Source organism: Leptonychotes weddellii, chromosome 12 (genome assembly GCF_054177405.1).
Source record: "Leptonychotes weddellii isolate Sample4059 chromosome 12, ASM5417740v2, whole genome shotgun sequence".
Lineage (NCBI taxonomy): Eukaryota > Metazoa > Chordata > Mammalia > Carnivora > Phocidae > Leptonychotes > Leptonychotes weddellii.
Window position 1 is genome coordinate 20,300,370 of NC_138380.1, and position 16,714 is coordinate 20,317,083.

General features: G+C 38.8%; 1 protein-coding gene across 7 annotated transcripts in view; it reads right to left on the reverse strand.

Moving 5' to 3' along the window:
- Positions 1-16,714, reverse strand: part of NRF1 (nuclear respiratory factor 1) — a 131,359-nt gene that overhangs the window by 96,347 nt on the left and 18,298 nt on the right. For 5 of the 7 annotated variants that reach the window (XM_031023653.2, XM_031023651.2, XM_031023648.2 and 2 more), the window contains exon 2: positions 60-291. In XM_031023653.2, coding sequence (XP_030879513.1) covers positions 60-282 — 223 coding nt within the window. In that variant the 5' untranslated portion in view covers positions 283-291. Of the gene's footprint in view, positions 1-59; positions 292-14,407; positions 14,430-16,714 lie in introns of those variants that run through there. The other 2 variants (XM_081800101.1, XM_031023649.2) reach the window with 2 other exon arrangements.

Sequence of the window (16,714 nt, forward strand, 5' to 3'; positions counted from 1 at the left end):
ATGCACAATACCAGAGGTTAAGAAAAAAACTGAAGAGCTTCCGACCCAAACAGTATTACCTGCAGCAGCTAGATGGGCTGTTACCTCATCAGCCGCTGTGGAGTTGAGTATGTCTGAATCATCGTAAGAGGTGTCCTCAGGAGAAGAAGGTGAGTCTTCATCAGCACTCAGCATACTGTGCTCAGTGTAGGTGGCCACATGGACCTGCTGTACTTGTTGGGCAACTGCATGGGCTTCTATGGTAGCCATGTGTTCGGTTTGGGTCACTCCGTGCTCCTCCATGAAGATCTACTGTCAGAAGAAAAGGCAAAGAACAAAATTCAGTGTGTAGTGTAACACAATGCTTAAACGAAGCAATGTTCTCCTCAAGAGCAGAGGAAGCCTACGATTCCACTACATACCTCACCACACCAAGTCACAGGAAACGGATAGCACCATTCAAGTATGATCCAAAAATAGAAGAACATTTTCCTTACGTAAAACCATTTTGATAGGAATTCACTGTGCTAATTTTATATGTCAGGCCACAAGACAATAAATACCCTTCATATTACATATAACAATAAAAAAGATACTTTAAAGATCTCAGTGATGTGCATTTGACATCGTAGACATAAAAACTTTTAGTAAGTAATGAAATAGATAACATTTTCTTTGTATGTCACAGACAATTGGAAGTTAAGCTTTATTTTTTCCAAAACTACAATCACTTAAATTGGTTTTTCTGCTTATAAAACTGTGCCTCTTATAAATCCTGATATGATGCATATGATGCAGTAACTTGTAAAGTGGTAAGATAAAGGTCTGCTCTTCTACTGCACTTATAATCTATCCCCTCATCCCCCTCAACCTACAGAAGTGTGTTATCCTTAAAAAATTTTTTTGAAGCATACATACATACATACAATTAAAAAACAAAACAAAACAGGTTCATATGCAGGGCGCCTGGGTGGCTCAGTTGGTTAAACATCTGCTTTCGGCTTGGGTCACAATCTCAGGGTCCTGGGATAGAGCCTCACATCAGGCTCCCAGCTCAGCGCAGAGTCTACTTCTCCCTTTCCCTCTGCCCCTCACCCTTCCCATTCTTTCTCTCTCTCTCTCTCTCATAATAGAACTTCTTAAAAAAAAAAAAAAACAGGTTCATATTAACATATTATTTTATAATTTGTTTTTTCATATTATAATCTATCTAGACATTTTGACATGTAAAAACATACAGATCTTCCTAAACAGCTGCAGTATACTTCATTGTATGGATGTACTGTAATTATGTGACCAGTCACCCACTGATACATAGCAAGGCTGCTTTCAAATTTTTGCTATTATAAACATCAGTGCAATGAATATCCTTGTATATAAAATTTTGCATATAATATTCAATAAACTCAATAAAATGAAAATATTACCATATGATCCAGCAATTATACCTAGAAGAACTGAAAGCAGGGTCTCAAAGGGCTACTTGTACACCCATGTTCATAGCAGAATTATTCACAATAGCCAGAAAGGTGGAAGCAACCCAACTATCCACTAATGGATAAATGGGTAAACAAAATGTGGATATATCTATAATAGAATAGTATTCAGCCTTTAAAAAGAAGGAATACAGGGGCACTTGGGTGGCTCAGATGGTTAAGGGTCTGCCCCAGGTCATGATCCCAGGGGATCAAGCTCCACATCAGGCTCCCTGCTAAGCCTGCCTCTCCCTCTCCCTCTCTCAAATAAATAAATAAAATCTAAAAAAAAAAATTAATATAAACTTAGAAGAGAAGAACTTACTTGACTCAATTTTTAAAAATCTATAAAAAAATTGGGGCACCTGGGTGGCTCAGTTGGTTAAGCATCTGACTCTTGGTTTCAGCTCAGGCTGTGATCTCAGGGTCATGAGATCAAGCCCTGTGGCAGGCTCCACGCTCAGCAGGGAGTCTGCTTGAGATTCCCTCCCTCTGCCCCTCCCTGCACTCATGCTCCCTCTCTCCTTTCTCTCTCTCTAAAATTAAGAAAAAAAATCAATAAAAAATCTACACCTAGCATCATATTTAACGCCAAGAAACTAGAAGCTTTCCTGCTAAGTCAGGAATAAGGCAACTCCTTTTCCACTCCTTTTCAACATTGTACTAGAAGTCCTAGCTAGTCCAGTAAGACAAGAAAAGGAAATAAAAGGTATACTGATTGGGAAGGAAAAATAAAACAAAAACCCTGTGTTTGTTCAAGATGACATGATTGTCTGTCTATATAGGAAATCCAAAAAATTCAAAAAACCTCCTGAAACTAAGTGATTATAGCAATGTTGCAGGATACAAAGTTCACATACAAAAGTCAATTGCTTTATAGCAGCAAACAGAATTTGAATTTAAAACACAATGCCATTTACATTAGCAAGCAAAAAACTAGAATACTTAAGTATAAATCTAACAAAATACAGACAAGATCTATATAAAGAAAATTACAAAACTCTGATGAAGGAAATCAAAGAAGAACTAAATAATAGTAACAAGATTCATGGTCATGAATAGGAAGACTCAATATTGTCAAGATATTCTAACTTGATCCATAGATTCAATGTAATCCCAATTGAAATCCCAGCAAGTTATTTTATGGAAATCAACAAACTGATTTTAAAGTTTATATGGAGAGGCAAAAGACCCAGAATAGTAAACACAACATTGAAGGAGAATAACAAAGCTGGAAGATTGATACTACTCTACTTCCAGACTTACTATAAAGCTACAGTAATCAAGGCAGTGTGGTATTGGTGAAAGAACACACAGATCAATGGAACAGAACAGAGAGACCAAAAATAGATCCCCATAAATGCAGTCGACTGATCTTTGACAAAGAAGCAAAAAAAGCAATACAATGGAGCCAAAAAGAAATCTCAACAAACAGTGCTAGCACAACTGGACATCACATACCAAAAATGAATCTAGACAGACTTTACACACTTCCAAAAATTAACTCAAAATGGATCACAGGCCTAAATGTAAAATTCAAAACTATAAAACTCCTAGAAGAGAACATTGGAGAAAATTTAGATGACCTTTGCTATGGTGATAACTTTTTAGAGACATCAAATGCCTGATCTATGAAAGAAATAACTGAGAAGGTGGACATCATTAAAAACTTCTGCTCTGTGAAAGATACTCTCGGGGTGCCTGGCTGGCTCAGTTGGCTAGGTGTCTGACTTCGGCTCAGGTCATGATCTCGGGGTCCTGGGATTATTGTAAAACTCTCCCTTTCCTTCTTTGAAATCTTCTAAAATCCTTGGTTTCTCTGAGTGATTGCTTTCTTTCCCCCTGGATCCCTACCCCCTCCCCTCAACCACCCCAGAGTTCAACTGCTTTAAGCCCCATTCTGTTGTCTTTGTTCTTCAGGCAAACTGGTTCTTTGTAAATGACCAAATTTTCACCTTTTGGAGGCTCTTGATTTCTATTTTATATTCTTGTGCTGTTTCCAATTTTTTTTTTTTTTTAACTTTTAATTCTCCCTTGTCATTCTCACACCACTATACATATCACAACTCATCCTTCTAACTCTGATTTTTAACTTTGGGACTATTCAGTTATCTCAGGGAGTATCCTGTATTTCAAAATAAAATTCACTTTAATTACAAAATAAAACAACCGCATGATGCCTCAAATCCAAAAAGATTTGGAATCACTCAGCTATCATTTGACTCCCCAACCCCTTTTCCACACTTTCTCTTCTGCTTGAGATCATCTCCCCAGCCCTGTATCTCTGTGTGGCGTAACATGACACTAGTTTCTTCAAATGGAGCTTTGGAAGCTGTACCTCGTAAAATAGTATTATTGAAAAGAGGAAAAAATAAAGAAAACACGACAAAACATTAATATTTGGGAAATGTGGGTAATGAGAGTTCTTTATACTATTTTTGTAACTTTTCTAAAACTCTAAAATTATATCAAAATAAATTTTTTCTTTCTTTTCTTTTTTTTTTAAAGAAAGGTATCTGGTAAGGTTTCTTCCATATCCTATGTTTGGTGTATTTCAGAATATTCAAGGGACTATATCTTACCCCCCAGATTTGTACATATCTAAAATGCAATTTTAACACACTCTTTAAGTTGCACAATTAAACACAATATATGAGAGGAAAACACCATGAAAATACTGTTTTTCCATCCATTTCACTGTTCTTCTAGTGTAAGAGACAAACTACTTAGGGCATTTTAAAATTCTGGGTACTCCAAAATTGTTTTTAAATGATTTGGGATTAGATGGCATCTAACTGCTTTTCAAAGGGATCTGTCCGCTATGCACTTGGTGTAATGGATTTCCATTCTTTCCTGCAGAATGCGGTTTGCGGCAGAAATCAATAGGGCTGTCTGTTTCACAGGCCTGTCATTTGTGCCCAGTGCCTCATCATCTTTTTCTACCTCTCTCCCCATCCCACCCTGCAACCTCTCTAACTACTTTTACTCAGCACTCTGTAAAAAGCAAAGGCAAAGGTATTTCAGACTTCTTTGAACCAGTGGGATACTTAATAAATGATGCTTTCAATGTTTTCATAACATAATACCTAAAATAGGTTGTTTAAAGCCAGATACGGCTGGCATACACATATTGCTGGAGATCTTCATAACCACCCGCCACTCATTTCTAGTAGAGCATTTTAGCTTTCATCCATGAGCAGTCAGATTCTGTGGACAGCAAAACTGCTAGAAACTGCTAATAAATGAAAACATATTAGATAGTAACAATTTTTATTTTATTTATTTATTTATTTATTTATTTAAAAGATTTTATTTATTTATTTGACAAAGAGAGACACAGAGAGAGAGGGAACACAAGCAGGGGGAGTGGGAGAGGGAGAGGGAGAAGCAGGCTCCCGGCAGAGCAGAGAGCCCGACGCGGGGCTCGATCCCAGGACCCTGGGATCATGACCTGAGCCGAAGGCAGACGCTTAACGACTGAGCCACCCAGGCGCCCCAGATAGTAACAATTTTTAAAAACAGCACAGACTATTATCAGATATCCAGGATGCCTGGGACAAGTTACTTAATCTCTAAGTCTCAATTTCAACATTTGTTTTTAAATGAAAAGAAAACGATAGTACCTGTGCTCAAAGGATATGAGGATTAAATGAGATCATCCAGATAAAGTGAGAAACACAATGCCTGGCACATAAATGCTCAATATTAATTATGATGATGATGATGCCAGAATTCCTATGTCTTTATGGTCCTATCCTTCTTGACTCGCTACCTGACTAGTCTTGCAAGGACTGGGTCTCAATTTCTTCATCTTTAAATTAGGCAACCAGCTCTAAGAATATGGTTTTCTTAACTGTGTGCAAAAGGTTTTGAGCCAGGCATCTAAAAAGCCCTTCCTTTATTATATTAACTCTGGCAACTGAGATACTGTTCTCCTGGACATAAAATAAGGAGACTATAGAGCACCCAGAACTCTAGCATAATTTTGTGATAGTGCACAAATGGAGAGCCAGCAGACGGACCCAAATGTGACCCCTCCGAAGAGATGTGAGAAGCAAGGTGAAAGCAACCTGTCACTCTAAATACCAATCCAAATGAAAAGGCATGCCTGGAGCCAGTGATGTTCAGCAGATCAGTCAACACTCCATTCAAGAAAGTCACTCCCCAAAACAGTAACATAGCATTTAATAAGTTTACTAAAACCTCTTTCTTAGCCTGGATCATCACGGGGGGTGAGGGGGGCACAACATGTGCTTTATGTATAGATTCGTCTTTATTATATAAACTATCATGGCTTGGGGAGGGGCGGTTTGGTACAGAGGAGTTCCTGCTCTTGCCATTCTGGGCCAGTAAGGGCAGGAATGAGAGGTAATGAAGAGGGCACAAAACAGGGATTTGCCTATCTCCCAGCACCCTGGTAGCTGTAGTCAATAATTCCTAGGAAGCTACTGGAATTTGGATGACATGTCCAACAGAGTTCAATGTAATCTAATCCACACATAATGGATAAGATTAAGTGTACAGTATTTTAAAAATCAAAGTAGGAAGGGCAGGCTGGGAAATCTAATCAAGGTATAAATAAATGTAAAGGCAAGCACTAGACTAATCAATAGCATTATCATATCAAAAGAAAAACTGCAAGAACCGCCTAAAAGAAAGTCTCAGAGCAAGACTGTGTCTACTGTCCAAACCAGGGACAGGAAAACCAAGAGGTTCAACTATATTCCCAGACAAGTCCAGAATCGATACTTCATAACTAGGATAGAAATTTCACTCAACAGAAGAGCCTTTCTCAAAAAAGCCTGAAGTTAACAACAGGATTTGATTCTTGGGGGAATGCAGAGTAATGGATTAAAATCTCAACACAGCAGGAAGAAAAAAACTGCACAAGAAAGTCAAGGTGAAAATAGAAGCAAGGGTAATATGTAGCTTAATTCTGAGTAATAAATGGAGCTTAAGACAAGAAGAATCCATTTGACCGTCCTAGGAATATTCTCTTTCAAATAGCCCACAGGTGATATTGGACTTGGAAAAAAATATCCTTCCACACCACTAGGCTCTCCAAAGGAAAAATAAATAAATAAGTAAAGCCACAGTCATGTAGGCAGTTTATTGTTTTCCATAAAACAGAAAATTTAACACAGGTAAAAATACAGGAAATTAAATATAGTACAAAATAGAATGTAAAGGTTATGAACCTCGACAAGGTGAAAACACAGATAAAGCGGAGACATGAGGTAGGAGAAGGGGTGGGGGAGTGGAGGAATGGCCAGGAGCATTGACATCCTATCTTCACCGCAGTGAGGGAGTCAGGAGATGCTATCAAGAGCTGAAGGAAGAACTCAGTAGGACAATGTACCCATCAAAAACAGAGCAGAATGGAGAAAATGCTGTAAAAAATGCCCACGTTTGATAAATTATTATCCAGAGTTATGGAGGAATTATTGCTTAATACCATAAACAAAATAGTTAAACTATAAACAAAAACAGTTAACTGTCTCTGAAAAGTAGGACTGGGGTAGGGAAGAGTGTGACAAAGGCCACTGATTTTTATTATAAATCCTTCTACTTGATTTTTTATCATATGAGTGTATACTTTGACTTCTACCAAAATAGACTTCAAAAACAAATAACTACAATATTGCCTTCCAAATTGAGCCTTTGAAATATGTAAGTGACGTACTAGAGCAAACTGTCACTTGAAAAATCAAATTCCTATCTTATGCTAAGAATCAAGAGAACAGGGCGCCTGGGTGGCTCAGTTGGTTGAGCGACTGCCTTCGGCTCAGGTCATGATCCTGGAGTCCTGGGATCGAGTCCCGCATCGGGCTCCCTGCTCAGCGGGGAGTCTGCTTCTCCCTCTGACCCTCCCCCCTCTCGTGTGCTCTCTCTCTCTCTCAAATAAATAAATAAAATCTTAAAAAAAAAAAAAAAGAATCAAGAGAACAGCACAGTTCAAGTTTAGAAATCATCTTGCCTTGCGTAAGACTAACTTCCTCATTTGGAGCATGAAAGTAACAAAATTTTTTATGACTGCATGTATGTATTGCATGTATTTTTTGTATGTATTTGTATTTTTCATTCTGATATGCTGATAAAATTTGTAAATATTCATTAATATTAATAACAGCCCAAGAATCAGGTTAATAATAGTGCTTTTATAGAATATGTGAGAAAAACAAGCTTTACCACACAACGTCACAATGATTTAAGGATGAGTATCCACAGTAAATGGGAAAACAATACTGTAAGCTCATTGAAGGCAAGGCTTGGTTCCATCAAGTCTTTATGAATAGTAGCTATTATAATTTGCTCTTTAATAAATGTTTGGGAGTAACTGGTTTGCATATTTTAATTACTAAAGCTAAATCCAGGCATTACAGTTTCTGTAATTTCCCTATAAGGTTGCCCTGGCTATTCATCTCTTGTCTCTCACTTCCAAGAGCTCTCTTCTATACTTATTCTGAAGTGCTCTCTGCCCAGCTCTGGGCTGGGTCAGTCAACCTTTACCAGATTTGCCTGCCAGTTTCCTGTTAGGTTTTACTGAAGGGAGGCAACAGCATAAATTGAGAAGAGAGAGGGAGAAGAATTTCCTTGCTATTCTCATTCCTATCGATGTTGCTCCAGCAAAGAGGCCAACCCCTTCTCCCAACTCCAGCTGTGCCCCTTCTTCTCTGATGGTGGAGCACCAGCTGCCTGGTATCCCACTCAGAGATCCAGTTACCGGCTGTGTGGGGGCCCCTCTGAGCTCCTAGAGTCTTCTCTTCTGTTCCCCCAGCCCTAGGGGTGGTGGCTGCTTCCCATAATTATTAGTATCTGGATTACCTCGGTGTCTGCTTTTTGCTCCTTCAGTCTTCCAACATCCATGTAACCCATTCCCAGAATGAAATCCTCTGAAATATCTCCTATGGTTTACTAGGCCTTCATTGATACAAAGGGAAGAAAATATGTACCCTCATCAGAAATAATTCATAGGGTCCTGGTAAGAAGCAAAACTTTATATTGACTTGTACAAGTCAAGATAATAAAATGTATTGATATTTTATACTGTCAATAAAGTAGATTCTAAGGGCATTTTTTTGTAAGTCCACCACTAGGGTTCCTATTTCCATACACTGATAAGAAGTTGAATTCAAAATCTTGAGTCTGATGAATCATTAAAAAAAGGCTGGGTTAGAGATTATAATATGAACCATGAAGGTAGAAATGGGACCCTTACAAGTAAGAAGAGGGTATAGACAGAAAGGGAGGTAGGAGATATAAATACAAACCTTTATCTGTTTGAGTGTATCCTACCTACTTTTTTTTTTTTTTTTTTAATTTTTAGTAAGCTCTATGCCCAATGTGGGGCTTGAACTCAGGACCCTGAGATCAAGAGGCGCATGCTCTACGGACTAAGCCAGCCAGGTGCCCCTATCTTACTTATCCTTTAAGATACTTAATAAGTCTAACATTCCAGAAACCTTAGAATCAACATCACAGTAATACAATAAATGTCTTTTTATGGGATTAATAGTGACAGTCACAAAAAGATTTGTCATATTATTCCATTAATAGACTAGTTCAGGTGTTTGGACCAATCAAAGAAAATACGGTAGCAACGGCAGTTTTGACCCTCATCTACCACTCTAAGTTCTTGACAGACTACATAGGTCTATGCATATCTACTGAAAATCAGCAGTGGGTACTAAGTATAATCTCCAGTGTGGTTTGTAGCAATTTAGAGTTATTATTTTTTCTTTAAAAAAGTAGGCTCCATGCCCAACATGGGTCTTAAACTCATGACCCTGAGATCAAGAGTCACAGGCTCTAGTGACTGAGCCATCCAGGCGCCCCTATTTTTTCTTATTATATAACTGGACACAAAGTGCACAAAGGTACGCAAAGTCTCTTCTCCATTCCACCTCATACTTGCTTTAAGGCTTCACCTCACTTCTACAAGCAAGGTGGTTAAGAGTGCAGAGTCTGAAGCTTAAGTATTATTGGATTCATGTCTTTGCCCTGCCATTCACTAGCACCTTAGAGAAGTTTCACTTGACTTCTATGCCTTAGTTTCATTATCTCTCAAATGGGGAAAATAATAGAACCTAGTTAATAAAATTACTGAGGACCAAATGAGTAAATATGTACAAGAGCTTAAAATGGGACATGGAATATAATAAGTACTCCATAACTGTTACCTATTATTATCATTATTAATTCCACACAGAAATATAAGCAAAGCATAGAAATGTCAAAAGGCAAGTTACAGGATTTATTTCATTATTTTTTTGTTGAGTTTTGTTTGTTTGTTTGTTTGTTTAGGTAGGCTCCACACACAGCATGGAGCCCAACACGGGGCTTCAAGTCATGACCTTGAGATCAAGATCTGAGCAGAGATCAAGAGTCAGATAGTTAACCTACTGAGCCACCCAGTGGTCCCCATGATTTATTTTTATATTGGGAGAAAAACTGCTTATAGATCACAAACTAAAAGGTTTTGGCCAAGTGCACCTGGCTGGCTCAATTGGCGGAACACTCCTGATCTTGGGGTTGTGGGTTCGAGCCCCACATTGGTGTAGAGATCACTTAAAAATAAAATCTGTAAAAAAAATAGTGTTTGGCCATATAAGGAAGGACCTCTATCGGAGAGTAGTTCTTGATCTTTTTTGGATTATGGAACCTTTTGAGGATGTGTGAAAACTACAGACCTCCTCCCTAGAAAAATGCATATAAACACAAAATTTTCCAAAATATTTCAATGTTCTTGGACTCAAATCACAAATAGGTTATTTCATGATAATATAGCTAGACCAAAGCTGAAACACTAGAGGGTGCCACAACCAAAGAAAAATGTAAAGAAAGCACAGGGAATTTCAGGTTGCTTAAAATTCTTCAACTGGAATATCCTTCCATAGGAAAGAATTAGGTGAATCTACTTCACCAAATGCTTTAAAATACATGAATTCTTCTACAGGTTCTAGATGAGCACTGTCCAGTAGAAATTTCTGCAATGGAAATGTTCTAAATTTGCACTGTCCAAAACACTAGGTGCTAACCACATGTGGCTATTGACCACATGAAAATGTTCTAAGGCATTAAAATTTAAATTTTATTTAGTTTTAACTGATTTTAACTTAACCACATGTGGCTGTGGCTACCACACTGAATTGTGCAGCTCTACATTTTTTTCCCCAGATTATTTATTTATTTATTTAGAGCACGCACACAAGCAGGGGGAGGGGCAGAGGGAGAGAGAATCTCAAGCACACTCCCCACTGAGCAAGGAGCCCGACACAGGGCTCTATCTCACGACCCTGAAATCATGACCCAAGCTGAAATCAAGAGTCGGACACTTAACCAACTGAACCATCGAGGCGCCCCTCTACATTTCTATTTTTAAGTTTCAAAATGACTTGCTTCTAATCACAGGCATTATATATCATTGTTAAAGAAAGTTCTAATACAATAGGCTTATACAGTAATTCAGACCAATCTGTCCCTCATGAAAATTCAACATTGTAAAGGTCTCTCAGCTGCCCTACAGATGTTCACAATCCAAAGTAAAGCTTTCTTTTACTCATTATAGAAAACCCTACCTGCCCAATTCCCCTATTATGTTTTTTAATCCCCTGGGTTATAAGAGCTTAAAAATATAAGTACAAATTAATAAGCAAGAAGCCATGTGCCACTTAGAAAAGCAAAAATCACATTCTAGTGAAAATCACCAGTGGGTTAGGGAAGCACAGAGAAGACAAGGCAGCAAGGGCATCAAGTGGGTATCATGAAGGAGATGAGTCGTCAGCCAGGAGTTTGTCAGGTGCCAGAATGAAAGAAGGGCACTGCAGGCAGAGTCGACAGCTTAAGTCACATGGCGTAATGAGGGGGGGCATCAGGGAACATCCAGACAGTAGACTCAGGAAAAGTCTGCGGACCAAAGGAACACCACTCTCGGCTGCCTTCACTCCAGATTCTTTACACTGCAATTTAATCTGCTAACAATAAAGCTACTGCTGACCCACCTGTCAGAGGAAAGTAGTCTATCCACATTGTAAAACACCTTACAGCTTTCCACCCTGTGTTTACCATATTGCCCTGAATGGAGGGTTGATGACAATGATAAAAAGGATTAGAAAATGCATTTGCAAATACTCAGATGCTTATTAACAGCCACAAATATCAATAAAAAGCAGGTGAGTTGCCGAAGCTATCCTTGGGTTAGAACATGGTAGTTAGGGAGGTTAGTATGCCCAGGCATTTGCTAATGGGTCAGAACACAGCTGGCTCTTTTTGCAGAAAAATCATTTGTCCACAGCTGCTCCCCAAATTACCAAAAATCAAATAAGTACTTGTCATGTGACAGCAGGATCAGAGGCTGCCTCAATTTCCATTAAGAGGAAATAACTTAAATTGCTGTAAGACCCACCCCTCTGTCTCAGACAAGCACAAAGGACACTTTTATTTCAGATCCTGCTTACTGTGAAATATAGCATTGTTGCCTGGCTACTTCTGTGGTGGGCCTCAATCCTGCTGGATCTGTCATTACACAGCCAACATTCAGTTAGTTAAAGCTGTTTCTTAGATTCTGGTGGACAGTTCAATGCATCATTTTTCTTCTGAGATAACTGAACTAGCACTTGCCTCTGGATAAAACTACGAAGGTGTAAGTGTCAATACTACAGATCTAGGAATCTGCAATTCAATCATCCTGTCATTCATTTTACAAATATTTACTGAATTCTTAACCAGATACTCCCAGATTATTTCAGTATTAGTGTTCCAAGAAAAACTATGACTGGCAGTTTTTAATTTTTTATTTTTAGTTAAAAACGTATTATTATAGAAGCAACAAGTTCTTTTTTGGGTAACTGAGAAAATACAGGTGAGAAAAACAAAAAAGAAACAGAAATCACTACAACCTGAGATGGCCACACTACCAAGTTAACAATTTGGTATGTATGTTTCTAGCATCCCTCTTCTGCCAAGTTTCTTATATGGTCGGTTTTATTTTGTTTGCTTTAAAAACAAAAGTGAGGCTATCATGTACATACTTTTTTTTTTTGAAAGATTTCATTTTTAAGTAATCTCTACACCCAACATGCGACTCAAACTCACAATTCTGAGATCAAGAGTCGTATGTCCTACCAACTGAGCCAGCCAGGAGCCCCAAGTGTACATACTATTTTATAAATACTTTAAAATTTAATATAGAATAAAACTGTTTATGTTATTAACATTTGCACATCATTTTCTAACGTTTGCAGAGCATTCCTTATAAATGTGTGCAGTAGTTATTTCACTAATTCCCTAAAGTCAATCATTTGGATTGTTTTCCAAATTTTCACTATTATAAGTAGGACTGTGATGATAATTCTGATATTCAATAAATATCTGTTGAATAAATGAGTAAACGAATGATTTACTAAGGGAAAGTCTTTCACATATATATGATTATTTCCTCAGTTTCTAATGGATATAAATCCGTTAATTGTTTAATCACATAGTTATGATTCTGGACTTGCTATTAGAGCAGGCATGGAAACGCAATGCAGTAAAAACAGCAATCTAAACATAAAAGTAAGCACATAACATTTGGCAGCGGATGGAGGACAGAAAGAAAATTTTCACCTTGACAATGAAAACGGGAAGTATAGCTCCCAAAAGGTAGAATATGGGAAGAGGGAAGTGCAGGGATACTTACACCGTTTTACAAAATGGCAGATTAAGACCTTATTGAAAGTTGATGGATCAAAAAAATAAAAGTTTACCACTTAAAATTATAAAGATAATAAGTCTATAAATAATATACATATCAACTAATGGGAGCTAGAGAGAGGAAGAGGCAGAAAAAGTGAGTTGATTTTTATTTTTCATATAAAAAATCTACAAGGTATTTTCTAAAGTTGATGTATAAGAAACAGAAGTTTATACATATTAATAAGTCTTATGAAAGTGACTTCGGGAGAAACTAAAAACAAAAATGGTGAAATAGTTTTTAAACACTGTCTTTGGACAGTAAGGCTGGGATGGAAGAAAAGAGATGAGGCAGGAATCGTGTTTTTTTCATCATGAGCTTTTTCCTGCTATTTGATTTTTTTAGGAAGTGCAAATAATACCCAGATGAAGGCTGGCTAAAAAATCTATATTCACTCTGACTCCCATTAACTATATCCTTCTTTTTTTTTTTTTAAGATTTTACTTATTTGACGGAGAATGAGAGAGCGCACAAGCAGGGGGAGCAGCAGACAGAGGGAGAAGTAGGCTCCCTGCTGAGCAGGGAGCCCAAAGCAGGGCTTGATCCCAGGACCCTGAGATCATGACCTGAGCCTAAGGCAACTGAGCCTAAAGCTTAACCAACTGAGCCACCCAGGTGTCCCCAACTATATCCTTCTATCTGGATAACTAGTCAGGCTCAACTACCCACAGAGCTTTCCTTCAACCAGATGCAAACTAAAAAGTACTTAAGGCCTTGGAGACCATCTAGTCTGATTTTCTCGTTTTACAGATTTAGAGACCCAGAAAGGTTAAGTGAGTTACCCAAAGTCACATCTCTAGTTAGTAGCAAAACCAAAATTCAAACCCACATCTCCTGCCTTCCAATCAAGTGCTCCATTCGTTCCATCAGAGACCTACCCTTTGTCCTGGAGTATAGTCTAACCACTATTGGCTTGGGCTCCCTAACTGTTATCCCACACTATCATGTCCATCTCTCCAAGCCAAAATTTGGGGTTTACTCAGGGTGCAGTGAATTTGTATTATAACAAATTTGCACTATAAATATGCATATTTAAGTACTTTTTCAAAACTGTACCTGCAGTCACCTGCCCCAGGCTTCCTACCATTGCCTCCTGAAGCCCCCACCATCCCTGCCTGAAAGGATATAGCTACTTTGAGGACTGGTTCCCACAATCTGAGAGGCCTGACAGCATGCTTCCCAGCCATAGGAATAAATGCAATTCATGAAGTTTCCAAACCATGTCTTTTGAAGCAACAGTCTTCTGTGAGGACCAGGGTGGGCAACTGATTTCATGTTCTTCTTCACCCAGATGAAATGATTTAGCTAATTAACCACTCTCAGTAGATGGAAAGAGAACTGTTAAAAAACAATTGTTTTGAGGAAAATGGAGAATTGTGCACACAATTTTTATGTTTGTAATCATTATACCATTTTATAAAAATTATTTTAAAACTGAATTTTATTTATTTTTTTTATTTTTAAAAATTTTTTTAAAGATTTTATTTATTTATTTGACAGAGAGAGAGAGAGCGAGAGAGGGAACACCAGCAGGGGGAGTAGGAGAGGGAGAAGCAGGCTTCCCGCTGAGCAGGAAGCCCGATGCGGGGCTAGATCCCAGGACCCTGGGATCATGACCTGAGCCGAAGGCAGACGCTTAACGACTGAGCCACCCAGGCACCCCAAAACTGAATTTTAAATGGTATGAAAGTCCCTATTATTTATGAGATTATATTAGATTATTATGGAAACACGAAAATAAAAAACATGTAAAAATGGGAACCAAACCAATCACTGGAAATAAGTATATGCAGAATGGTCAAGATCTAATAACCAAAACCTCAGTTATCTACTGTATTTTCCATAAATTGTGCACAACTTACGGATGGTGTATTCACTGTCTCACTTACTTAAAATAAGTAATACTGGATGGCTAAAGAATGGCTTGAGTGGGATGAGGCTAGAGGCAGTCAAGCCAGTCAGGTAACTAATTCAATGGTCCAAGCAGGAGCACTCATGGACGCCTGAGCTAAGACAATGGGGAGGGAAAGTGTGTGTGAAATACTTAGGTGGTAAAAATGGAAAGGATTTAGTGAACAACTGGATGTGAACAGTGAGGGCAAAGTAAGTCCAGGATGACGGCTACTCCTCTGGCTGGTTAGTCAGTGGCTCATTAACCAAGGCAAGGAATAGGAAAAGAGCAGAACTGCACAGGAAGGCAGGTCATGACAATATTTACATGAGCTAGTGGAACAGAGACCCAGAGCTGGAGCGGAGGTGCAGGTGTAAGTGTGGGACTCACCAACAAGGAGATGGTAATGAAAGCAGACAGCATGAATTGAACTGACCAGGAAGTGTATATAATAGTTGTAAATATGTAAAGTTGGACATTAAAAGAAGCAAAGAAACTTGGGGAATATTCAAAGGGTATATTAAAGAGGAAAAAACAACATATGAAGGAGAATGCAAGGGTTAGAAGAAGAAATGAGAATGAGAAGACAGCAGTGTCAGGGTAGCCAAATGAAGGGAGAAGCCAACAATACCCAGTGCAGTGAAAGGACAGTTGAGATAAGGACTTGCCAAGACATTCAATACATTCATTCATCCAACACACACATGATTATCACTGACTATGTCAAGCACTGATGCAGAAACAGGAGACAGCAAAACAGATCCCTGCCTTCTTGGATTTGACATCCTACCAGAAGGAGATAAACAATAAACAAAACCCAAATATATATATATATACACACACACACATATATATGAATGTATATATGAATATATATATATAAATATATGTGTGTTTGTGTGTGTGTAAATGAAGTATTTCAGAAAGAAGGGAGGCGGGGGCAGGGTACTGGTCAAGGACTGCTTTTCTGACCAGATATGTGAACTCAGATCTGCAGGAAATGAGAGAGAGAGCATGAAATACTTGAAGGAAGAGTATCCCAGGCAGTAAGAACAGCTAATGCAAATAATCCTGAGGCAGGACCAAGCCTGGAGTGAGGGTGGAATAGCAAAATGGCCCATATGCCTGAAGCACCCTAAGTTAAGGGAGAAGGGACAGATGAGGCCAGAGAGGTTAGCCAGGGTCAGACTTGTGGGGCCTTGAGGGCTACATAAGATCCCTGGATTTTACTCTGAATGAGATGGGCAGAAATGCAGTCCGATTTTCTGATTTATGTTTTTAAAGCCTCACTTGGCCTGCTATGTGTGAGCAGACTGAAGGGAGGGAAAAGGGTTGAAGCAGAAGACCAATTATAAGGCTAGTGAAAGATAAGCATGACTTGGACCAGAGTAGCAGACAGACGTGGAGGTGCAGGTGTTGAGGATAGAGCTGCTGGATTTTCAGATGATTTGGATGCAGGGTAGAGTGAAAGAGAGGAGTCAAGATTGACTCCAAGGGGGGCACCTGGGTGGCTCAGTCGGTTAAGCGGCTGCCTTCGGCTCGGGTCATGATCCCAGGGTCCTGGGACCGAGCCCCGCGTCGGGCTCCCTGCTCAGCGGGGAGCCTGCTTCTCCCTCTCCCTCTGCCTGCCTCTCT